At 39.2% G+C, this 26,975-nt stretch overlaps 1 protein-coding gene across 2 annotated transcripts in view; it reads right to left on the minus strand.

The window, feature by feature from the left end:
• PDE4B (phosphodiesterase 4B) overlaps positions 1–26,975 on the minus strand; it is a 194,609-nt gene that overhangs the window by 153,588 nt on the left and 14,046 nt on the right. The window contains exon 1 of one of the 2 annotated variants that reach the window (XM_075711485.1): positions 19,063–19,298. The exons of the other annotated variant lie outside the window; for it this stretch is intronic. Coding sequence (XP_075567600.1) covers positions 19,063–19,298 — 236 coding nt within the window. Of the gene's footprint in view, positions 1–19,062; positions 19,299–26,975 lie in introns of those variants that run through there. 2 annotated transcript variants of the gene reach the window in all.

The following is a 26,975-nucleotide window of genomic DNA, read 5'->3' on the forward strand; positions in this document are numbered from 1 at the left end:
GTGGTGGTAGGGAGAAGGGCGTTTCTCACTCCCACCTTCTGGCATGCCCCACGCAAGAACCTTGTCTCTTCCAGCACATGGCACAGAGCAGGGCTTTGTCCTGCACCTCCACACGCCGAGCTCTCCGAGGGGTGTACTGGGGAGGGACAGCCCTGTGCAGCTCCTCTCCGTCCCCTGAGCTCGCAGCACAGCAAGCGAGCTGCTGCCCTCTTCCCACTGCTCCTGTGGGTAGCTGCCTGTTTTGTTGGTGCCTTGAGATAGGTCCATGCCTGCTACCCTCGCAGCCTCTCCAGCTGACAGGGAGCTCGGCGCTCCAGCGGCCACACACCTCCTTCGCATGGCTGACGACAGGCTGCTTCCTCAGACAGACAGACAGATGGCATGGTGAGGGGCTTTTCTGGAAAACAGGACTCTGACACAATGCACAGGAGGGGCTCTCTCAGGCTAGAGAAGCAGGGCTGCTTCCAAATTAGAAGTCAATGTGACACATCATGCACATAACTTCTCCTGGCTCTTTCCTCCTGCCATCAGCCTGTCTCCCCTTACCTATGTCCCTCTAGACACAGAGCTCATCTGCTGCTAGCACCTGCTCCTCACTGAGCATCCAGAGTGACTAAGGTCTTACTTTCAGTCTCCAAGGCCCTGAAATTATCCAAGCCCCGCAAGTATCAAAGCATGCACCTGAGTGATAATTCTGCTCCTCAGACCTAATCACTATGATGTTCACCGACCGTGCCTCAAGCTGTGAGATGAAGTCCCACGGGAGCAAGGAGACACTTCCCTTCCAGCTGCTCTCCATCGGCAGTGCAAACCAATGCCACCGCTTCCCATTGGGACATCAGGGACAAAACAACACAGCCTTGCCCCGTGCAGGCTGGCGTTCACATACAATGACTTTGACTACAGCAAATCAAAAGACACAGGTGAAGAGTAAGGAGAACCATTATCTGGATGCTGGTAAGGCAATTTCTGTACAAACAGCAACTCAGAGACATTCAGCACAGAAAATTCCTCTTGGTCTGTCCTCAGAAGACTTAAACTTGATGACCTGGAGATTAATCTTCTGCATATAACGTAAATCCAAGTATAGCAGCAGGAGGCCCACACATGTCACACCAATCAAAACGGCTCAACCCAACCAGTTCAGGAAAGGATTACTGCAGTGGAATGAAAAAAATTGTTTTAAAGTTAAATAAGCTAGCCAGTATCTTAAAAATAAAGATATGAAGATGTCCCCCATATTTCTAAAAATTAAAGGCAAGATTAGAAACGTGAAGTCAATATATTCCACCTAGCTTGAATGCTGATTCATACACTCTCTACTAGGTACAGATTGATAAAAGCAGGAACAAAAAAAATAGATGCTACAGCTGATTAAAACCTCAGCTAAACAAATTGTCTACAGGAAAATGCATTAGCCCGAGAGATGCAAGAACAGAAGGACACTCAAATGAAATTGGATTCTTTAGATCATATGTCTAAAACATTAGAAATTCCCCTGTTTATCAATAATAATTAGTACGACAGGGATACTCCAGGCATAGAAAAAAACCCACAATGCTGACACCTGAAATGACAGTCTGTGCTATGGAGAAACTAGATAGGTTTGAAAGGAAATAGAAAACAAGCATAAAAGGTCCTGTGGGATTAGTACAAGGAAAGACTAAAATAAGAAAACAGTCATCTTTTAGGCATGTTATAGCTAATACAGTTATGCTGATTGTCAACATTTGTTTCCAAGTATTAATACAAGAAGGAAAAAACATATTAGAGTGGTAAAAGATAAAAGCATTGCTAGGAATTATGGGATGAAATGCAGAATAAAAGTGTAGCGTATCAGAAGAAGCTTCTAGACCACCGTATTTACAAAATACGAATAGTCCATGAAGTAGCTGAAGCTCTGACACTAAGGACAATTTATTCTAGACCTGGAGGAATACTGATCCGTGTATTCCACAGCTAAGCAGGTTATCAGAACAGGAAACCGTGCACCTTTCGGGCAGGATCTGTGCTGGATGAGGAGTTCTTCTCGCCCGGTAGACTGCAAGCACACAGTATGCTCAGTGCATCATCAGAGTATCATTTAGCTTGTGCGGAATAGAATGCTCAGTAGCAAACAGGTGATCATTGGGTACATACAAAATACAATTAAACATGGGCTAGACATTCAAAAATACAATAACTAAATGTTATTATGCTAAATCTTTCAGTATTTAATTCTGCTCTTGGTCTGTAAACTAAAGGAACTCCTCATTAGTTAGGATTCACAGACTTTGGGGGTGAGGGGAAGGAAGACCTCATTAGTGGCATGGCTAAACAAGTAACTCCAAGTTACTTCATAGCTTGTCAATTCTTTTATTTGTACTATATCTATACATCCTATTTAGCATAAATACCAAGCTGTAGGGAAGATTAGTGGATCATTTTAAAAAATAATTTTGTGATCCTGAAAGGATGAGTAAAAATTAAAACAGTCTTAAAATGAAAATAGGATCTTGTTCTTATGAGACCTGTGACAATTTTTCAATAAAGAAATTAGCTCATGGAAAATATATTTGTAATAATTCTTGAACAGGAATGGTTGCATTACGTACCTATTATTCATATGTGCTCATACCTTCTTTTGGTCCTCCTTACCAAGACCTTACCGAAGTGAATGCCATTTCCAGTAGCACAAAAGACATATTATTGATGAAAACCTTAAAAATGCATCAAGTTTTATTCCAGTTTGGGGTACCCAGGTAGAAAATGAGAAGGGTCTCAATATGCAGAAGTTTCTCACTGTACTCAAAGTGAAGTCACTGGGAGCTCTGTAGCTCATCAGAATCACACTCAGCCACAAATACCTACTATAGCAAACACCTCTGAAATCTGAGGAGTCCAAAATCTAACCCATGATGAATCTCCAATTTTTTAATTGTGGCAGTAAGCCAAAAACCTAAAACCAAATACCGCCCCTCCCAAATTATACTCTTCAGCTATACAGCATCGTTAATTGAATACCTTTGTCACAAGGGTTGACAACATGAATCAATCAAAACTAACAAATAGCTGCAAACGCTTGTACCCAGTAGTCTTGATCTGAACACTGCACCAAAGGCTTCTCTTCAGTATGCCCCCTTATATCACACTTATTAAGCACTAAAAAGTTTTTAATCTTGGTTATTCCTTTCAGTTGAGTCATTACTAGAATATTTTATTGCCTTCCTGAAACGATTAGCAGTAGTGACCTTTTCAAAATTTGAATCTTTTCTGCATGCTAAGTAATACCACAATGGCTTAATTTAAACTACAGCACAAAATCAATCTACCTAAATAATCTCTGTCAACAATTAATTTAACATTAAGAAAGTCAAATAAAAATGCATAGTCAGTAGCAGTTCTGGTTTTAATTCATTTGCTCTTTTTAATATCCTGCTCAAGGCAAGAATTATTGGTGACAAAACCAGTCACAGTTATCACATCAATTTAACTTCAGTGCATGAAGCCAAACTCACTTCAGCTACAAGAAGCTGCAGAGATCCATTTTTCAACATCACAAAATTTTCACCATTACAGTTTCCTGGTTCCTAGATCCTAAGAAACTCAGTAAGCCCGATGAAAGACCAGATCACTATAAAAACCAAACACATCTCTACTGCCTCTTATAAATAAACAAATAAATAGAATTGTACCCCCAAACCACAACTATACCAGCTCATATCAACAAAAAAATTACCTGAACGAGATGTCTACCATGCAAAAATGCCAACTGAAGGGTACTGAACAGCTCTGAAACTTTAAGTGATCATTGCTATCTCTTTTCACTCAGATAAAATTACCTGTAATTTTTGTGAACAGGCATATCTACTCAATTGTTACAAGCTACAGGATTCCCAACCCAGGGCCTTTATGTCAAATAGGGAATATCAGATAATTGCCTACACTAGGGTCACACTGAAATGAAAAACAGAAAGTTATTTCTGATTGCAACATACTGCTGGTTTTAGAGATTTCTGTATTACTTTAAACCCACAATGCCTTCAAAATGCATCTACCTGGAAAGGTGACATATGTTACAATGCACTGCTCTGTTTCTGAAATTCTTTATTTGGCTTTGAAATCCAAAATTTAAATTTCTGAAAATGTAGATCAAGAGATCCAGGATGAAAATAGGCCATTTGCAGCTCTGAAAAGCATTTGTATTAATGTCTGCTGTTCTCAGTGGAGGCAAAGTATTCTTGAACAGTAACATCTCTGCCTTCATCCTTGTCCCTATTTGGGATTCACTTTTATCTCTCCTCTCTCTTTTTAACCTTTATCTGTGGTAATTGTTTTTGTTAAGTCTTGTTAATTAAGACTGCAAGCTCATCAGGGAAACATCCTCCCCTTTGTTTTCCAGTTCTGTATCACGCCTGGCAGAAGTACAGCATCAAAAATGCATCAGATACTTGGTTCAACAAAACGATTTCACAGAATTAAGGAGTTAAAGAATTACAGAATTACATGACGGTCGTGAAGTTCACCTGTGTGCTTGTATCAAAATGCTTCTGCTCATATAACTTAGCGTTTTATTAATAAAATAGGCTTACTGCTTCTGGTGAGAGATTTTAGTATTGACTATTAAAAAAAAAAAACCAATCCCAAAACTATCAGAATTAAATCATTCCCTCTTCCAGCCAAGAGCTGATTCCTTTCAAAGGTTCATAGGCTTATCACAGCATCCCCTCCCACCACACACTAACTTCCCAGTTTGGTCGTTGTTTAGCTAAATACTGTGTATTTATTCTCTTTGTCTAAGGCCCTGAAAATTGGCTTTTAGTCTGTATGACAGGGTTCATAAATTAGTGACCCTGAATGATTCATTAGATATTTAACCAAATGCTCTACCAAAACCCCCAGTTGCTGTAAATCTAACAAAAATACATTATATATTCTATTTTTCTCTATATAGCACTAAATACCACATTTTTTTCAAAAGATTCCTTAAGGCATCACTAGCTTTTACCTTAAGCGATACCACAATAAAAGGCAGATTTAATAATCAGTTTCAGTTTCTTACCTTCCCTTTCCCTGGACCATTAATATAAGTGAAAGCAAAAATGTAACTCAGCTTGTTATCTTTGCAAAATCAAATACATTAGACAGGGTATTATTTGCCTCAGGCAATGCCATTTCAAGTTTGTATCACTACTACCCAGGACCATTCAGTTTACAAAGAAAAAAATTTGGATTTGACAATGACTGCTGCCACTCATTTACAACGAGCAATTGCTTTCACAAAGAAATCAGTGTTCACCCCAGTACATCTGAATGAACAAACCTGTGGTGTTTATTACATCAGAAATATTTCCCCTACGGTCTTGAAATCATTTGAATTTATTTCTCTTTACCTTCATAACACATTAACAAGAGAAATCAGAAATTAACCAAGACCTTTCTTATGAGAGCAATTTTATCTTTAACAACTTGGAAATTAGATTTTTAACAATGAAATACAGTGTTTGTTTGGAAGAGAATCACTAAATTAAAAAAAACAACCAAACAACTAAATGCCTGGGACTTAAACCTACAGGCTGACTGCTCCAATTGTCATCAGCTTGGAGGGGCAAGTTGCTCTCCTGTCTAGTCACTTATCTCAGAGACAACTTCAAAACTTAATGCTACGTTCGTTTTGCAAATTTTGACTGATATAACCGATAAATTGCATCACTGGAAGATCTGTGAATATTTGCCTTATGTTGTCATGCACACAACTTTAAATGAGTTTTTAAAACATCAGCCCTATATATTTTTGAGCTTACTTCCATACTCATTATTTACACAGTTACTAATGCAACCCTCAGTATTGTGCTTGACTCTCTCCTGCCACGTTCTCCTGCTTCATCTCCCATCCCTTCAGCACAGAAGCAAGATCATGGTTTCTCAATTTTAATGTTCTCTTGCGATTTACCTAACAAGTGAGAATAAGTCAAATAACAGAAAGACTGAATAAAAAGCCAGGTGTAATATTTGAGTCTGAATGATGAGAGGTCCAGTGATAGAGGTGATGGTGAGCGAGCGAGTGATCTAGATCAGGATCGACAGGAATACTCTGACACAGAAATGCAATTACCATCTCAGGCCACAGGAAGAATTTGTAATTTCTTCCACATCTATTATTACAGAATAGATCCATGATATTAATTCATAATATTTTTTCAAATTTCACTTTGTGAATTAACATCAATTTAAGTCCTTTTAATTCATTCTAAATTATTTTAACCAACCCTTAAAACCAAACCTATTTCTCCAGTCCACCTTGAGGCTATTTTGAGCAAGTACACTACAAAGGGAGTACGCTGTCAAATATTGTTAGTGGTTAGTATTATGTGAATCCTAAACAACACAAATATGCTCTGAATACAATAAAACAACCTATTGGAAAATATTTCTATCCCACAGAGAAGAGTCCTGCTATTTTTTACTCAGCCTTCTGTGGAGTCCTAGTTTACAGAATTTGAGTAAATGAAATTCCAACCCAAAGAAAGAAGACTATTCTCAAAAAAACTTGAATGCTTTCCAAGCATAGTTGAAGAAGATTCACATTCAGTTCACAACAGGCTGACCAACTGAAAGCATTTACAACTTGTTACAATTTTTTTTTTCATCGTAAAATAACAACTGACATGTACAAGACAAACGGTAATAATTGTCTATGGCAGGCATGCAGTGTATCACAATTATGAATGCATACAGCAATGCAAGAGCTTCTTTCTGGGATATGCCATAAAAATAGCAAAGCCTGGCATTTAAAGATCTTTTTTCTTTACAGAGGCAGGTTTCAAGTACAGTAGTGCAGATTTTATCGATCGCTTCTTGAAAACAGGGCAAAACCTTAGGTTTTGGTGATTTAGGAAGGTGTTTTTGTTGTAGGCTGAGAGTGGGAGAACACATCCTTATGTCTAAGGAGATGATAGCTTACCACTTCTGTAAGCTAGAAGAAAAGGCAGCAGCTGACTATAGATCCTAGACTTACAGAGATTGCCAAGATAGTGTACTCCAGTGAAGCCCATTTCAAGATCATGTTTGTACGAAGTGTAGACTTCTCGTTACACCAAATTTCTCTTTCAGTGTGCATCTTCCAGTCTTACCTTCTCCATCCTGTACTGTCTTCTCTCTTTTGCTCCTTCTTTGCCATTATGCCAATGTAATCACCTGCATCCCATTACCACTATGATGGTGAAGAGATCTCTTGAGACAGCAGGATTGTTCCTCATACATTCTTCTCAACATTTAAGGACATTTGTCTTGCAAATATCAGTTAAATGACAATGGAGTTCTTTGGGGTTTATGGGGGATTTGAGGTGTGGGGGTTTTTTGTGGTAAGGATATAATTTATCATTTATTACCAGCTGTCTTTGAGAGCAAAAATAAATGATGTCTTATTGGCTGTGATTCAGAAGTATGCAACATTTGCAGCTTCCATCAATTTCATCTGAAACTGAAGGAATTCAGTATCAGGTAAAAGGGGCTGCCTTGTAATAATTTATGAATACACTGTGACCTCTTGATGAGTATGTTTACTGAATGTATAAATTGGTTTAATCTAACAGCAAACTGTTGGAAAAGTAAGCAGCAAGCCCAACAATGGCTGGAAGCAGCCCAATCTACAAACACTGGAGGGACAACGCCAGAGCCATTTGTTTTCATGTTCCACCTCTGACCTCCAGCAGCTCAACAGAATAGTCTGTTAAGGGGCTCCACTCTGACAATACAGACTGTGACTAAGGACACGTTCCCTAAGGGGGTAGAGATAGCTTTGGAAAACAGACTGATACTTATATCTCAAAAGTTAAGGGTGGCTGTGGCTTGCCATCATTAATTTATAGTGATCATAGTTAAGAGATGTGTATAATTACTACTTGCTTTGAAAATTTCCTTGCTTAAGTCAGCCACTAAAGAAATACTTAAATACAGAATGCTATCCACTTACTCTGACAACCACGAGCAAACCCAGTTCATCTCCAGAGTACTGCAGTCCACCTATGCAGCGGGATAACTCAAAGCCCTCTGCTTCAAACTGGAAAGCATGCGTTTCCCAGCCACAATACTCTATGATCCTACATCCCTCCCTCCCCAAAACAGAACTCAGGCAACTGGGATAAGGAAATACATGATCACAGAGTAAATTACCACGGTAGCAGCAACTGAGGAAGGTAGCATGGCTGGAGAGGCACAGCATACAGATAGCGCCTGCCTGGTCTGATGTCTGGGACACAGCAAAGACACCACTCCCTTAGGTGCTGCATACCACAAAGGATGCACAATAAGGATGCTAGGAGCTCTATAGCTGTGACAGTCCTCAGGAAATCAAGCCCTTGTATACGCTGTGAAAGTGCTCATGATTGTAATAACTGAATACTTATGGAAAATGAGCCTCCCTAGGATTACCTGCCTCATCTGGTTTTTATACAAATATTCCAATTTCCTACCCATCTAACTTGCTTGAGAGGGGACAGAATAAGGCAAATGGGCTGAGAACCTCTTCAATGAGCACTTGCGTGTTAATGTACAGGAATTAGATCCTCAGCTGATCACACACTTGTGTATGAACTCCTACAGTGGGACTCCCAATCACTGAGCCATTAATAGAAACCGTGCAAATCTCACACTGAGTGCCATGCCATTTATCCATCAGCAGAGAGGTGTCTCCATCTGTGGTGCATAAGAACAGCTTGATTTTATGACAGAGGAAACACTGCTCTAACTCAGTCTACTCATATTGATGGTCATTATGCTGCTATTTCTGTTTCTGTGAAAGCTGCAGTATGAACAGTCTTTGGTAGAAACAGGAACACATTCCAGGTTGTGAGGTAAGGGAATCCCATAGAAATGTATATGCCCAGATGAGTAAAATCTACTATCTAAGGTTATCTGAAGCTGCAAGAAGAGATGACAATATAGACAGAGATATCTAAGTTAGAAAAATTAACTTACCTACTCTGTGCTTTTAGCACATTCATAGGAGAACACCGGTATTATGAAATATATCTACAATATTGGGCAGAGAAGGAACTCCGAATGCTGGACTAAGTACCTGGGGAGAGCTACAGCACTGAGCCACCAGAGGCAGATGCTTGTAGAAGGCTCTCCAGCATAGCTTCTCAACATGGACCTGTATGTCTTAAGCAAATACTTCTGCCAGAGTATACTACCTAAGCCTCTTAAAAGCAAATGTTATTGCTATGAAAATTCATGGGAACTTGATTTTTCAGGATAAAATTCTAGTTTTTGAAGATAAGGTAGGGCTAGGAACAGAAGTGTCTCACACTGTGAATGTTGCTTATTTTCCCAGAAGTTTTACTATGTTGTATGAATAGCATCAGGACCTGGATTTACTTGATTTTACTTTCTTAGCTGGGTAAATTAGTCCCCATGTTGCTTTCTGCAACATTTGAACAGTAATAGTCTGCATTTGTTTGCAAGTCTTCAGGAAACACGCATTTAAATATCTTAAGGATAGTTTAATAGAGATTTGAAAGCTGGCACTGAAGTCTAACTGAAAAGTAGATGGCTGTATTACAAGCCACCCTGAGGCTGGCAGTGTATGCATTAGGTATTCACAACCGCTTGCAGATGCCAAGACCCTGGAGACAATGAGCGTGCAGGCTACTAACATCAGTCCTCACCTGAGAGAAACAGACAAACTTCCTCCAAAGCCTGAATCCGAAGGGAGTTTCAGAGGTGATGGTCAGACTTGGAAGACTGAGAAGAACTCTGGGTCAGGTCTTCAAAACCTTACCTTTTCCAGCAGCATTGGTCTTTAGTCCCAGCAGCTGGCCCCAGCAGCTGGCCCTCAGAGCTGTAACTGCCTAAGGACAGTCTGACATGCTAGTGATAAACAATGATTGCGTCAATTAGAATCAATCGATGCAGAGTCATCTGGAAATTGATTCCCGCAGGATTAGTGTGCTCTCCAGCTCCTCCTGCCTAGCCCTTCTTTCTCTCCCATTTTCTTCTTTGCCTTGGCTCTGTGTTACCTTGTCAATCTCTTCTTGAGTTTCCACATGTCATATTTGATTGTTTTTCATTCTCTCCCCATTTCCCTCATAAAAACCACAAAATAAGATAATCCATAGATAAGCAAGAGGATTGCTTATCTAAGCAATTCAGGATAGGATGCTTTTAACTTGTTTATTTTGGTAACTCTTTTCCCCCATCTTGTCTTCTCTGCTTAAAAAAAGAGAAATGCTGCAGTACATAGCACCCAACAAACAGAACTTCAGTCTTAACTGGATGATTTGGTCTATGGTAAAAATCAACTTTAAACAGTAATGCATAATTTGACTTGGTACACCATTCCAAGGAACAGAGATCTGAGAATACCCTCGAACCTACAAGGACTGAATGCCTTCTGAATGGTGCTGAATTCCCTTAGACCTCATTTCTGTGGCATGAGCTCCAGAATGCACTGGGCTCAGTACAGGTTCAGACCCTCCAATTACCTTGGTAATAATGAATCCAGTAAAATGGAGGAGCTAGTTTTGCATTATTGTTATGAAAGAAAACTTTCCCTCTAATCTAATGAAGTTGTCCATCATTATGCAATTATAACCTGCATATGTACAATGTCAGCAGGGTTCATTAAAGCTTTCTGAAATGGAGTAGCAGCACAAAATGTTTCTAATTTCAGACAGCTCTTTATATAGTTCTTTATATACTGAAAAGGCAGCAAGTAACTGTTCATTTACAAACTATATTCTGCACATTTCAGGAACATACAGTAAATACTATGATACTATGGTAAAAACTACATGCTGGTATCATAAAAGGAGGTTATTTCTTAAACATTTTTGTGGCACTTGCCCTTTGTCAACATGTATCAGTGTAAAAGCTATGCCTGAGCTGAGAGAAAAATCAATTGATTTCTGTTTTCTTTTACTGATAAAATGAGATGAATGTCTCCTTATGTTTCCTTTCAGGAGGTATGCTTTCAGATGGTACAATGTACTTGCTTTTCCATGCCAATGTCTAGACCACTAGCAACGTCAGAAATCAATAAAACAGGAATCCAAGAAGTTACTGTACAAAGGCAAATATGCAATGAAATGGAAATTATTCAGTATATACCTATGTAGGAATCTACCTGCGGTACATTTTTATTCAGAACAAGACTCCTTTTCTGAGGTCTGCATCATGACGCATCATACACTGTACACAACTGCATAATGAAAAATCATCACCCTAGCAATAACTGAACTACATAATGCTGGACACATGGAGCTATTGACGTGCAACAAAAACTCTTTCTCCACATGAGTACAGATTGATTCAGGGCAAATTCATAAAATGGTTCCCATTTAATTCCATTAACTGCCATGCAGATGTTTTGCCTTCATAGCATTTAAATCTGTTGTGGAGAAAACCTGCAATAAATTGCTCTATCATGATAAAATGCAACTTGCTGGCTTAGGGAAAAAAAAAAAAAAAAGCAGAAGGCCTTTAAACAACATTACATTGAACATTTAAGGTAAATTCAGTTCTGGTGAGTGCAGGCATCCTAATTCTACCCATGAAAGCTCTCCTTTTCTAGTCCAAACAAGTTCAAGACAGTAGCAAAGTAGGCAGCTTCCTAATCTAGCAGATTGTTGGGGAGGTGGGGCGCACGGAAATCCGTGTCCCCAGTGCTTTCTCTACCAATGACAGCATGCCATCTGGCAGCTGCTGCTGCAGAGAGGGAAGCTGCTGAGATAAAGAGTCTGGTGGACACATCTGGCACCAGGGTCAGTCACTCCGGCCCTTGCAGTTGTAACCCCCTTGCGTCACTCTGGCCATCCATCTCAACGCTAGCATTTGTTGTAGGGCCCCATCTCTGAAGGTACAGAAGTCTCTCTGCACCACTGGGAAGTTTCGAAACAGTTCTTTTTCCTACTCTGATGTGGTTTGTAATGTCAAAAAAAACCCCTCAAACAGTACAGTTTTGGTCCCTCAGCACTGCCCCCTCCTCCTACCTCAAATCTTTCCTCCCTCCTTAACTCATTTAATGGCCAGCTTGAATCTACATACTCTTCTCAGCCTTCTTACTCCAAGTTGTTCTCATATTTTTGTCAATTAGTTTTATTGGAAAGAGTCAAAACTCAAAGCAGCCTGGGTCAAACCTGATTTCTATTTAAGTGCACCATCCTAATGACATGGAAAATGTGAATATACTATAGCATACCACACCACAAAGAAGGTCTATATTTATCAGGGGGTAGTAGTAGATCAATCAAGTGTTTTGTCTAACACAGAAAAAATAGGGTTTTTTTTTCTTTTTTACCATAAGAAGAGAATAAATTATCTAATATATTGCTGTTTCTCCAGAGTCTTATTCTTATATTATTTCTGCTCTGCCCCTCAGCAATACCTATTTGTAGTGTTGAGACAACAAAAAAATTGGAGAAACTTAAAAACTTAATATTTAAGTTTGCTTCCGGTGCTGCCCAGTGGTAGAGGTTTATCTGAAAGAAGGGGTTGAATCTATGCATGTATTTATTGGAAAATAAAAACTTATTTCATATTAATAGTTTTTTCTGTGAGTACCTATGGCAATATTTTACCCCAAGACAGTATCAGCTGCCATTGCACCAGTTGTCTTGTTTTACTTTAGCATTATGCGTGTGTCACTATTTCAGTACATTTCACAATTGTCTATTATTTATTATCAGTTATAGCCTTATATTGTGCTGAGACAGGAACTCACACATGTCAAGCAATGCTGCCTATTGATTCATAAAGCACCATATTTTCTGTCAGACCAGACAGTATAGTAGAAAAGGCAAGAAGTGAACTATAAGGCGTAATGAACAACATGGATCCAAACACTTGTATCCAAGGCAACACCTCCAAAAAACTTGGTAAAAGTCATAGCATCCCATGAGCAATGTTCAGGTCTGTTATTTACATTTTGTATATCATACCCGTTCAGCTAGTCCAATAGGAAACTGAGAGCAACTGTAATTTTCACACTGTAACTTCCCAAATCTGTTCTTTCTACTTCTCCAAATCTATATTTGTGAATCTGCCCATCACAGAATCAGCAGAGCATTTTCTGTGGCACTGCTTTAATTCACTTCTGCCAAGAACATCATCCATGTTTTAACCTGAACTAATTTTTTACTATTGCAGAATGCCCATACTATGATCATTACAGGAGAACCTACAAACCCGACTTGTCAAACTACCCCCAAACTCATACCACGTGACAGAGAAACATGCCAACGTTGTGGAACCCATGTGATGTTCTCATATGGCAATGCCAGGTAATACAAGAAAAACACGGAGAACATTGAGGGGCTAGCTGTGGTTATTCAGAAACAAAAAAGCTGAAAAAGATAAAAAAAGAAAAAAAGGACCAGTGAATGTACAGATATGCAGTGAAGCTAATCTACACTGCATAAATTATGTGCCAGACACATTCGTGGTTTATGAGTCTGTCCTGGCAACCAACTCAAGCACATAAGAAGCAAACTGTACCTCCTGGAAACGTACAGCACAAATCTGTAGATGCTATCACAATGGCGAGTTTCACACATCAACATAGCTTTCAACAAAGCTAAATTCAACAGTAAAGCTTCCTTAAGAAACCATTTTGGCACAGAAAACATTAACTTAATAGGTAAGCCTGTGTGTGAGAGTTGGAGGGCATGGATTCTCTATGCAGGTCCCAGCCACCACAGTAAGTCATGAAAACCCTCTGAATCTATATTCCGCATACATTAGCACACTGTAAACATTACAAACTTACTCTAACTGAAAGGTATTATACATCCCAGAAATAGCATTTATTTCTCTGAGAACAGGTCCGCTCGCTCTCTCCCCCTCCCAAAGAAATGGCTGAACCTACCAAAATCAAATTATCATTAATATAATAATCTGTTGTACTTTGCTTGAATCTTTAATAGCTAGTGAATATTTTAACACCATGCTTTCCCATGTAAGTGGCTGGCAGACGAAAGAAGTTTCTCCTTTCTGTCCTCCGTGGCTGTAGACAGGGTTTAGAGGCAAGATACACAGTCAGAACAGATGTAAAGATTACACAGCTGGCTCTGTGTTTGTTCTGTGTACTTATTTCTGTTGTCTGAAGAGCTCTTCCCTCCTCACCTTCACCACACCTTCATGTCCTTTGGAATCCTTCCTGCTACTCGTTGCTAGCACTGAGGAACTCTCCTTGGGACAGATGGGAGAATGTATTCAGCAGCGAAAAAGAGGGGAACCTTCTGTTTTTTCCCCATCCTTTTCCCTACTCAGTTCAGTTTGTTCCTCCTAGGACTTTCAGTGGATAACTGAGCAACACAGTGTGTCCAATACCAGTCCCAGTTTGAAAGAGAAACTCCAGAAAGCAAGAGAATCATCCTATTTCTCCATGATGAAAAAAAAAAAAAAAAAAAAAAAAAAAGCTTGAAATCACATCAACAGTCAGTGAGAAACACAAACAGATCAGCTCATCGAAGTAAAGACAAGTGTGTTATTCAACACTGGAACTATGGAAATGCATCCTGCTATATATATAGCGAAGTTGAAACGGGTCCAAAAGCATATCATACAGTACTTTCAGGGAGACAGGCTATGGTGAGAGACACTAGCTTTGCCTCAAAAGCAAAAGTCAGTTCCTCTGGCCCAAGTATTGGATTAAGCTGGCCAGGAGATCTCAGCTTAGGGGCCCTGGTGTATGGGATGCCAGCACAGAGCAGAGGCCACCTCACCGCACTTGGGCACGGTAGGGCTTGGTGCTGAAAGTGACTCCAACAGGACAAAATCCCACCAGGAGCTCCACTCCACCGCATGAGTTCTATCCTGAGACTTGTACGTACTACCACAACATGACCAAATGACTGGAGAAATTCATGGATCTTATAAACTTTGTTACTCTCAGCAATTTCAAGTATATATACAGTCTCCAAAAGTTGAATTTTCTGAAGCACTCTTCCAAGTGTGGGTTGCCACTAGCTAAGGCTTTCTTATTTGGTTCTAGAAGCACAATGATCAGAAAGCAAAACAAAATGTGACATCTTTTGATGGCTTGGATATGCCTACAGTACATTGTGCAGCTTCAAGTAATTAAACCGATCAGTTGTTATTCACCAGGCTTGGAAAAAACTCAAATGCTACTCCTCTGACTAGATTGTGCCATACTATTTAACTTACTAAATTCTACCACTGAAGATTACTGTGTAATGAAAACAAATCATGTTTTCAAAAAATTAAGGCTAGCATATGATTTACATTTTACATTATATTTTAAAAACCAAACATGTGTCTGTATTTCAATTGCATTGAAGGATAACCAAAAGAAAACACAGAGCAAAATTTCCTAGTATACCATTTCTGTTCTGGCCTGTATTTTCTTTATACACTAGATAACAGGTATAAAGAAAAAAACAGACTTAAAACCACTAAAATGATGAAAGCTAAATGTGAATTAATTTGAAAAAAACCCCACAAAAGTCTTAGTTAAGAAAAGACAATAAAAATTGTATTCTAGAAATCACTTCATTAAAAGGCTAGTGCTCATCACACAGCATAGCCAATGACTGTCTATGCATTAAGAAACTGAGTAAGTGATCTAGGTTATATAAATATTATCGAAGAACTATTTATAATCTCGAAGACAAATATTGCAAGATAAATAAGATTGTATTATAAGCAGCAGAGTGCACTTAGAAAATATCTACTTTCTTCTAGAAGATGTTCAGGATCTTCCAAGACACTTCGGAGAAGGACCTTGCTTCGAGTGTAATCCCAATGAGAATTACCTGACAAAAAGATGGCAGATCTGTAGAAAATAAAAGCCATTTTTAAAACTATTGCTTTGAAAGTCCTTGGGCTAAGGCCAGGGCGAGGAAGAACAGACCGTGAGCGGTGGGGAGGGAACACGCTGTTTCTGTGTTAGCGCTGGCTCACATGAGAAAGCACTGTGATCCAAGCGTATCTCCGTGTCTTCTGGAGATGCTGTCCTCTCTCCAGCGACTGCAGAGCAAACTCTGCAACTAGGCCGCACTGCATGTTCAAAATTTAGATGGCTACTAACGGGTATCAAGTCATGTCAACTACTGCCTGCTCTTCTCCTCACAAAATCCCACAAAATGCAAGTGATACAAGGGGAACTATCAGAAAGGAAGAAATAGCACATGGGCTTTCAGGATCTCCAGGATAAAAATGATAGATGCAAGAAAAGAAGAATGAGACTTGTGGATTCTGGTGGAAGAAAAAGACCGAAGGCTTAAGAGTTTTTGTACTGTTATTTTATATGAATGAGGCATTCGAAGACCAGACACAGCAACAGCAGCCATGGCAAACTGTTTAAGGGGTTTGGAGCAGGAAGGGATCAGATTGACAGATGTTTGAAGGCAACTCTGTTGACATGTTGTTCATGTACTGCCGTGAGAACTGGATCCTGAGGAAAAGAAAGATTCAGAGCACAGAAGCATTTGCGTCATGGCCTTATTTTTAAACAAATGTAAAATTTGGCTTTCCTTTTTCTTTTTGGATAAGATCTGATGAGTGGATATTGGAGAAGACTGGTGATGACAGAGATTTCATCAGCATAATCAGGAGAAAGAAGTTGAAATGTATTCAGTTATAAAAGAAGGAAAATGCCTAGAAAAGGCAATTAGTTAAAAAGGAAAGGAGAAGAGCAAGGGAAGAGAGAAAACTGAAAATAAGGGGCACAGAAGAGTGAACAGAAGATTCATCAAGTAACAACATTAGCAATGATGACAAAGGTGGTGAAAGATCATAATTTACCATGCCACTAACCTCCAAACTGAAAAATTTTACTGTTTCTATTCTACTCTATTTACAAAACTACAAAAGTTATAGACTATATGATACCCAACAGCATGAATTAATTTCCTTGCTTAGTATTGCTGGGTAGTCGATATTTCTTATGCATTTATTCCTGAGGTAATTCCTTTGCTACCCAGACACTACTTCCCAGCTCAACACAAAAGAGCACCTTACGTAAGTGGCATTTTGCTTAGCACAGGTGATCATGTTTTCATGCATTGCACAACAAATTTGCAACTAATAAGCAAATTCAGTTACATAGCTGAAAGTACACCATCTACAACACACAGGCAACAGCTGTACAGACATTCTAATGAAATGTTGTATCACACTTAAATAGTTAAATTCCCTACTGTTTTATAACATGCTAAAACAAATTGAAAATATGTCTGGATTTGCTATATGTTTTGACTGCATTAAACATGTAATCACACTCATACATTCTGAAAACCTGTCCTTGCAGGGGTGATTTTCTTCATTTCTAAAATAGTTTACTACTTCTTTAAGGTTAAAACACTTATGTGCAGTTCATAACCACCTGATATTAAAAACTTTAAAAAAAAATGAAGAGTATAAGAATATTCCATCGTTCCATTAAAAAATGAACCTAGAGTAACCCCACCTCCTTTACAAGTTGACTCAAGTAGAGATTGTTAGTTACATCTATAAATACGCGTGTATATATATATAAAAAATTATTTTTTTTCAACAAACAATACAGATACCCTGTGTTGAGTCTGACCACATTCTGCTCTACTAATTCCCAGCAGTGCCTTCTTTCCACAGTACGCATTTCTCAAACCATGCTAGTGGGGTAAGATGAGCAGCACCCCACTGTTTCAATGCTGAGAGATATGACAGATGTTCAAGGGAATTAATGTGTATAAACCTAAACACTACTGAATACAACCAATTAAAATGCTAGAGGAAGGTAAAGAACACACTGAAACTGCTACAGCATGTAACCAGTTTGGGTGGCTGTTATTACTGTTTGGATTAAAAAAAAAAAAAAAAAGGCAGAAAGTCTACATCATTCTAGAATTCTAATTTGAATTGAATGATGCTACACCCCAAATGCACTTCAGACTGTGTTTAAAAAAAATCAAAAAGTCAGTTATCCCTGTTCTACTCAGTACAATTCCCTGGTATCAAAGTTTACAGTTTTTCCTCTTATTTTTCTTACTGTTTAACAGCAGAGAACAACTGTAAGAGCTACTAATCCATTCTAAGCAAGTAATTAGTAATTCACTTCAGAAGTAAATACAGCTCTGAAATATTTCAGCATGACTCAAACAAACCATTTGAAAATAATGTTCCGTTTTAAAATACGTAGCAGACAAGGATGGGTATTTCAGATACCCCAAACCAACTGGCTCATACAGATACAAATGGGATAGCCTCATCCTCTCTCCTCTGATTCAACCTATAGAATAGGAAAGTAATGGATATGGCTATGTGTGAGCAGGGTTTAAAAATATTCACGTTACTGAAAGTCTTCTGGTTTAATTCCCGCAGTCAACTAGTGCATATGTATAGAGACTTTTGGAATTTAAAAGGTGGACTGTACAAGACCCATATAGAGTAAATTTAGAAAATTAACTAATGAGATTCTCATAGATTTTCCTGAATTATTTATTTTGATTACTGTTTATGGCATGGTTTAACCAGGTTAACTGACAGTCAGAGGCAGCTCATAATCAACTGCAATGGCATGCAAATTGACTATTTGGGGCTAGTAATTTGAAGGGAAGAAAAGACGACTCTTAGCTGGAGTTTCCTTGAAAAAAATAGCTGAAAGAAGGGATATTTGTAGCCAGCAAAAACCGTTTGAAAGACCCTCACAGTGAAGTTAAAGCCCTTTCCAGCATTTAACTCCAAGAGTACCCTGCCCAAATCGCCCGGTCTGCGCTGTACTGTCATCTGCAGTCGGAGCTGACAGGGGCAAAGAAAAAAACATGTCTTGAAGGCTCTGAAATGGATTCATGTGTTCTACCTACAACAACGTTAACGCCTGGGAAAGTTACCGGCTGCTGCCTTTGTTCAATGGAGATTAACCATGGCACACATGAATAATGGGCTGGATTTATTCTGGAGAACAGAAGCTGAATGACAATTGTCGAGGCACTGCATTATACATACTTTGGCTGCCTTCTGCTCTATTCATTTAACACTTGCAGGGAGTACCGTGAATGAATCTCAGCTCATTCTTCCCTGTTAAAACCACAGCTACACACACTGTTTTGTAAACCCGCACTGATACCCAGCAGATCTTACCATGTATGTGCCACCGTAAAGCGACGACGCTGGCGGATGCTTTTATTCACGAGCAACTTTCTGAAAAAGCATGGAGAGTTCCTCGGTGAACTGCGAGGAGAAATTTTTGGAGACGTAGGTCTGTTCCCAGGCAGCTTGGGAAGCTCAAGCTCTAAATGCATTTGTTCTTTGAAAGTCCTTATGTAAATCTCTGACTCTGGAGTAGCAAGTTCCCTAGAAGAATCTTTTGTTGTCATAGCTTAGACGTTATGTGAGCTCTCACCATTCAGAAAACGTAACAAAAACACATCACGCAGGCATCGCCGCAGATTAAAAATGCTGATAAATCGCAGAGCTTACCCCGCTCATTCACAAGGCTGGGCTCGAAATGGAAAGGCTGCCTGAAGCAACAGCAGCATAAATTGAAGGACGATAAGCCAGGGCTGTCAGAAAACCCTTTATCAGCCTAGCTCTCCCTCTGAAAATGCGCCAAAGTGTTTCTGTGTCAGCAGCCTCCGTGTGGATGCAGCTTGCCTGCCAGCTACACACCGACGCGCGCCGGAGCCATTCAGCCCTGCACACCAGCTCATGAAAAATTCATAACAGCCGGCTCCCGATCAACCCCTTTCCTATAGCATTTTGGCTTCACATACCAAACAGAAAAACGCTGGATTTTTCAGTGTGCACTAATAAAATCAAGGAATTCCCTAGTCTGTCACAAGCCCAGTAACCCGATTCATTCAGGCCCAGTATGTTTAATAAATAGGTCTTCATTCAGAATTAGTTTTACCCATACTGCAGTAGCTCCACCCATGACATGCTTATTGGCTCAATATTATTTTGACAACTGGACTCTGTTCAGCTCCGTCTTGTGTGATGAGTGTGTCAGATTCTCATGAAATTTTAATGAGCCGTCTAACACCATGACATTGTTCCTGGGCATTGCTGAGAGCAGCCAGGGCACACCCGGAGCAACCCCTGGGATCACAGCAGTGCTGGCACTGAGAGAAATGTGCACAATGCTCAGGGTGGGCCAGGAAGAGAAGGTCTAGTAGGGGAGGGGGGGTTAAAAAAAAAAAAAAAAAAAAAAATCAAGGAATAACATTCGGCAAGAACAAAACATGCAAGAATGCACGCTCCACAGATGAAGCTGAACGCTGCCAAAGCAGCATGCTTCACTGTCCTGGGATCAATGTATAGTCAAAGGGCAAAATCACTGCCAGGCACTCGAGAAGGTAGCACAGGGTGAGCAAATAGAGGGAAATGCTGAAGGGTGGTGGACCTGGCAGCTCCCTGCAAAGACAATGTAAATTAATTCAAATTAATTTAAGCAATATATGTATTTAGAAACACAAAACCCCAAGATTTGCTCTGGACATAAACAACCTCTACATTTGCAAGGCTAAAAATAAATAATCCAAGGAAAAAAGTTAAAGACAAGATTTGATGCTGATAGTAAGAACACAATACATACTACAGGGAGTGGCAGAGCATCTTTTTAACTGGTCAAAAGCGGGTGACCCTTAAATGTAAATACAATAATTCTTTTTAAAGAAGGAGCAGAAAGAGTATACCCAGCCAGCCTAAGGTGAAAGTGCTCTGATCTGCATGCAAGAGGTTGATTGCACAGTACAGGCATCGATAACACAACAAATCCCCACCAGTCCCTATCCATTCCAGTGTTCTTTTCACTCATACATCCCAAAACACTTTACAAAAACATTAGCATGCCTTCCTCAGCTTCAAGCAAAAGGCTTGCTATAGAGAGCTTCCCTATAGTAGGGACTATAGAGGAGTTACCAGACATTCTACCTAACCTGATGCTATTCTCTTCACCGTTTGCCTTTTTTTTTTTTTTTTTTTTTTTTTTTTTTTTTTTTTTTTTTTTAAAATGGAAAGACCTGCCTGAGCCTAACCTAAGGATACTGGAAATTGCAGTGTTATCTGATACTGAGAGGTTCATGCAGTAGCAGAAGAGGAACATTTAATGCTTTAGGAATTATGACGTCTTAGACTGTGATCTGGTATTCTACATCTTGACTGTACTGACAGCCAGTGAAAGACAAAGGGAAGCTTGAGAGCTATGCTGAATAATAAATAAAATCCACACAAATGCGTAGAATCTGGAATTCCAAACAGAAAAAAAGAACTTTCTAACTCACCAGGAAGCCAAACAGGATATTGGAGAGGGTTTGTGAAAATACATCTGATATTAGAGAAACAGTATTTCCAAGCATTTTCATAAAACTATTAAAAAGACAAGGAGAATAAAGGAAAACTCACCTTTTAAAAGCACTCTGCAATAAAACATGCTGTACAACGGCATGCTCCTCATACTGAGTACGTACTTTCCTTACCTGAATTCAGAGATGTTTCAGAAGCAGTGTCCATTAAGGGAATGCTTCTCATTATTTGGACATTCATAAATTAGTAATGAGATGTCAGCCCCACAGCCTGTAGAAGATACCGTGGTAAGATGTGCTAAGGCTGTTGATGGAGCAAAGAAATGCAAGAAAGGCTGAGCTAGTAAGGTGGGAAAAGGAGGCTGTGGGGAGACACAAGCCTGCACTCTCCCTTGTGAAAGCATAAAGAATGGGAAGACAAAATGCCACCCACTGCTTTGGGTAGCCAGAATGCAGGTGCTTCTCCAAGCTCCAGTCTAGGACACTAGTTGCTTGGTACACAACCTCAGAGTATTTTGAAGGCTGACCGTTAGCACAGGATATTTCTTCTGTTAAATATCTCCCAGATCCTGGTGGCAATGGGAGCTAACAGTTACCTGGATAAGACTATAGAACAGCTTCTCTTTCTGTTTCAGCTACCATCCTTCATGCTGCCAACTTCTGATGTTGCACGCACAGAGGACCATGCAGCCAATGACTATATAGTCTCTACTGATTTGTAGTATTGGAATTCTGTCAAGACATGCTGCTTTACTCCAGGATAAGCCAAGAAGAGGTGAGAACAAGAACATCTCAAGAGACTTGAGCTAACTGGCATGAAAGCATGGTATCAGAATAAACTTGGCAATAATCCCAAAAAATGAATTTTGCTATAGTTGCTGAGGTTACCGTCAGCAAAAGGAAGCAATGGTAGACAGAACACCTAGGATACCAGAACACCTGGAGAGGTTACCAGGTACAAGGACCAGTTTACTGAAGTTCCCCTAATATACAAACAACAATGGCCAACAGGCATCTCACTCTTTCCTGAACTTCTGTAATGTCCCAGTAACACGTGTAATGCAATAAATTGTCTGTCATTACAGACTATTGTGTGCAATGGGATCAGTAGTCCAAGACTATTCCAGCTCATCAGTGAAGAGGCCAGTAATACAAAGGAAGAGTTGAGGAGAGGGAAAAGATGATCAAAGAAAAGGGCCTGGTAGTGTTGGCAGGAAAATGAAACTGCTTGGAAGAACAAGGACAATTAAGGAAGTTTTCAAAAGTTTAAGTATACTTGAGTGAGTTTTCATACAAGCTTCCTAGCTTACCAAAGTGTCTAGGATTGCAGAAGGTTTTAATATATTTTAATATGTTTTATTAGAATAACCAATATAGGTGGGGAAAAAAAAAAATTCAAGCATGTAACTCTTGATCAGCAAAAGGCTGATCTTCATTGTGTTGAGAGCAATTGCTAAGCAACAAGAATACATATTTTTTCTTTACAGTAGCACTATTATTTACCTGTTTCTAAGTCATAATTGCCAGCATAAAATAAAATGCCAAGGAGGCGGCAACTGTGAAATGTCCTACATGCTTCAGTAGGACAGGAAGAGTGGTTAGTTGACTTTTCACAGCACTTTCAGTCAGTGGCAGAGTAATTGGATAATTATTCCATACAGCACACTCTCTAGAAGCACATTTAGATTAAAACAGTTAGGAAGCTCCCCTCTGTTACTTAGGTCATTGTTCCATCCATACACATTAGCAAGGCATCCCAAAAAGATAATGCTAACCTGACAGCAAATTAATTAGAAAAGTTATTTCAAGGATTACGGTTTGCTGGTACTACTTTTACTTCCTTTTTAAAGGAAGGAAACCTAGGGAAAACATATTTTTAATCAAGTACAGAGTCTCCTTTTCAGAAACCCTGACTTATGGTATTCTATCTTTAAAAGTGAAAATAAAGACCTTTTTCAAGTTTTCAAACAATTTGAAAATTAAGACTATTATGTGCGCCAATCATTACAAAATATAAACTACAGATCCTCCCCACATATTTTTAATTGTTGTTCAAGCAATTTGCTGTCTAAATGCATACATGTAATATGTGCTCCTGAAGCAATAAAGAGAGTCTGTTCCCTTGTACTTGTTAGTCCTGGAAGGACTCTGATGGTCCCTCATATATATCAGTGTTTGCTTAGTTTAAGTCAGGCATCTGTGCAAACATGGGATTGTAAAGGTCACTCAGGAGAGACGGCCATCTCTAGAACCGTTCTTAGTAGTTGAGGATGCACAAGCGAAGGACTTAGTCTGACTCTTAGAAGCCAGTATCTTTCTTTTAGACTATCATTTTGACATATTTGATGTAAAAAACCCTATTGGGCCAGCAACACTATGGAATCTCACAGCACTATTCCTACTTAACATTTGGATTTCTGCCAAATGTACAAGGTAGAAGATGGGTTGGGAGAGGCTCTACAATGGACTTCCAGGAGAGAAACTCTAGAAGCCGATTAGCTCCATTAGCTCAGAGAGAGATGAAAGGGCAATGCGATCGTAAGTAGGAGGCAGTGAAATCATTGTCCCGCTCTAAGAGGTCAGCTAAATCGTATTTCCATTATAAAAGAAAAGGGTTGATGAGAGCAGGAGTGACCATGCAGGAGACTAGAAATTGGAATTAGAATTGGGTCAGTGAAGCAGGTGATGAGTTTAGAGGAACAGAGCAGCTGAGGAACATCTGTGTTTGTGAAAGGACAGAAGAACAAGATTTTTAAGAAAAGGGGAAAAGTAAACCAAGGTAAGGGAGGAAAAAAAAAAAGCTATAAAATGACAATTTTCTCTCGGACTAAACCAATAAAGACATGTGAGTAGAGAGAAGCAGAGGCAATGAGAAGGCAGAAGAGAGTCAAGAATATGGGAACAGTCACTTGCACTGGAAAAGAACTTAGTTAAAAAGACTGCAGTAGAGGAGGAAATACATTTGCAGTGGAAATGTCACAGGACTGACATGGATATGATCTTCAGTTTGAGGCCTAAGGCAGAAGATGTAATTGCCAAGATGAGCCAGCGCTGGGACTAAGTAAGAGCAATCCAGGCAATGGGAGACAGACAAAGATGCGAGAGGGAGGTAAGTGAATCAAACAAGAGAAATGTCTAGGAGGAAACTTAGAGCAAGACAAAAAATATATCAATGAACGGGAAGCTGTAGAAAGTTAAGTGGCCAGAAAACAGGTGCGAAGGAATAGTCCTTCAACATGAACATAGAAATCACTGTGTAAGGATAGGAAACGACAACCAAGGCTTTAAGTCAGAGCAACAGCTAGTGAGAAAGAGCTGGGAAGGCAACAGTGATGTGGAAAGAAGAGCTGATTGCTAAAACCTGGAAAAGATTCCAAGATAGTAAAAAAACCTGTACAGCCAGTGTTATATATAAGGATGTATTTGTGGTGGAGAACTTAAATCTTTCCAGTGATGGAGTTAGTTCTCTAGACACAACGGAAGTGGAGAAAAAGGGAAAAGAAAGGTGAAAAGTATAAGCTTGTAAGCTGAAGAGACTGACATGAGAGGAAACAAAATATGCACTTCATGCCTTCTTTATTTCCTTTCTGTCATGACCAAGAGGCACACTATGTCCATTCCACTGGTAAGTGCTACTGATTACATTAGAGATAGAATCAGTATTAGTTAATTCTACTTTGTCTTAGTCCCAAATTTACTTTTATCTCCCTCAGAGAAGCAGCAAATCTGATGATAGCCTCTACTTAAACATATACCTATGACTGACATTTTTAAACCATCATACCAAATTCTGATGCTTTAAAATAGTAATTTAGCCTGAATAATAAGAATTCACCATTCTAATTTGAGATGCATTTGATCAGCCACATCATCCTACAACGCAGTAAAGGAAAGCCACAACACAGCACAGTGATCACACTTCCAAAACATGCAGTACAAACCCAGCGCTTAACAATAATATAAATGTAACAGCAAAGGAATATTATCTGGAAGCTGTGAAGAGATGCTGATGTAGTAAACTTCTTCATCCCACCCCTAATAATGTCTTCTTTAACAGAAAGCTGAGCAGAGCCCAATGCAGGAAAGTCTCTTCGGCTCAGAAGTGGAAGGTTTTTTGGTGTTTGGTTTGTATATTTTTAAGTTAAAAAAACAAAAAGCCTGCCTTTGCTCAATTGCAACGTCTGCTGTCTCACAAGCTAGAGCTTCTAAAAGATGGTTCCATGACAGAAAGCATTAAATGACATGTTTGAGGATTTTCCTTATAATTCCCTGAAAGTTTCCAGAATTTGAGATGCTGAATGAGAGGCAGAAATGCATCACTAATTACTGGTTTGCATGACAAATTTCCCACATTTAAGAGGCAAAAAAAAATAACAACAACAATTCACTGCAATTTATATTACCATTGGAAGATAAGGTTTTTCTATATTTAATAGTTTAAAATTATATAGTCTGTATCTCCATTCCCACAGATTTAGGGTCCTCTGAAATTTTCTGAAGGGCAGACACTAGTAATTCTTGTATAGGCCTTTAAAGCGATGTTTTGAAGTGCTATAAATGGTCACGGAAGACAGAACCACAGCACCTAGCAACCCTTCGGTTTGCAGTACAAGAACTGAGCCAACTGCAAAAGAAAGGAGCAACTGGAAAAGTCCGTCCTTATTTATTTTAGAGTCAGGACACCAGCACAGAGAAATTATCCACATCTATTAGCTTAGCAAAGGTTGAACAGGACCCACCCTATGTAAAAGGCGACCTTTTGAGCTCTTCCTATTTCATTAGCATCCAGTTGCTTTCAAACAGGCTATTCCTCTTTCAATAAGCGACTTGTATATTAGGTTTTGGTTTAGCACCCAACAATTGCAGCCTCTATATATGATTTCATAAGTTTTTAGGTTTTCAAAACATCCAGTACCTCTAAAAAGGTCAAGAAGATAGAGAATACTTTTCAGATTAGCCACAAACAAATGAACTCCCATCTTTAAGAAAGACACCTTGAGAGTTTTGAGTGGCTTGGATACTCATCTGTTCACACTGAATTAGTCATCTACGTCAACCAGGTCATTGTACCATTTGAGTAGAGCACTACAAGGTGCCCTCTGTCACAGAAAAATTATTTGCATTCAGAACATGGATGAAGAAGTCAGTAGCAACAGTAAGCCTGATGCCTTTCACCTGCCATTTAGTCCTAAACTGGATTTGGTACTTTTTTTTCCACAGTAAACCACACCATAGAAAGACAGAAAAACAGGTTATCCGAGTTCCTTGCACTTTTTAGTATTTAAACAAAAAAAGTACAATTTCTTATCATGCTACAATGCCATTTTTTTATTACAGGTATTTATGTTGTTATCTCCTAGTAGATGCATATGAGGAAATAAACTTATATACTATAAGCCCTCAGGGAATGATGTAAGATACCTTATTCATAATGGTAATTTCCTTAGCAACTTTGATTGTGCTTGATTTAGAGTATTTCTCAGAGAACATTTAAATGCCTCTGTATTATCCATAGTGAGTAATCACATATGTCAGACCAATCTGTATTACTTGCGATTATTTTCTCACTTCAGAGCTATAGATTAATATTTTACAAATTAATTCAGTAAGCCAACTTATTCTTCACAGGCAGAGACCTCTAGGGTGACTCCAGAGAAAAGAGAAGCCAATGCAAAAAAGTCGTACAATTTCACACATGCTTTACATCCGATGTGATGAGAAAAGGCATTATGCCTATGTAGCATGAAGGAA

The sequence above is a fragment of the Pelecanus crispus genome, chromosome 5 (genome assembly GCF_030463565.1).
Source record: "Pelecanus crispus isolate bPelCri1 chromosome 5, bPelCri1.pri, whole genome shotgun sequence".
NCBI classification, from domain to species: domain Eukaryota; kingdom Metazoa; phylum Chordata; class Aves; order Pelecaniformes; family Pelecanidae; genus Pelecanus; species Pelecanus crispus.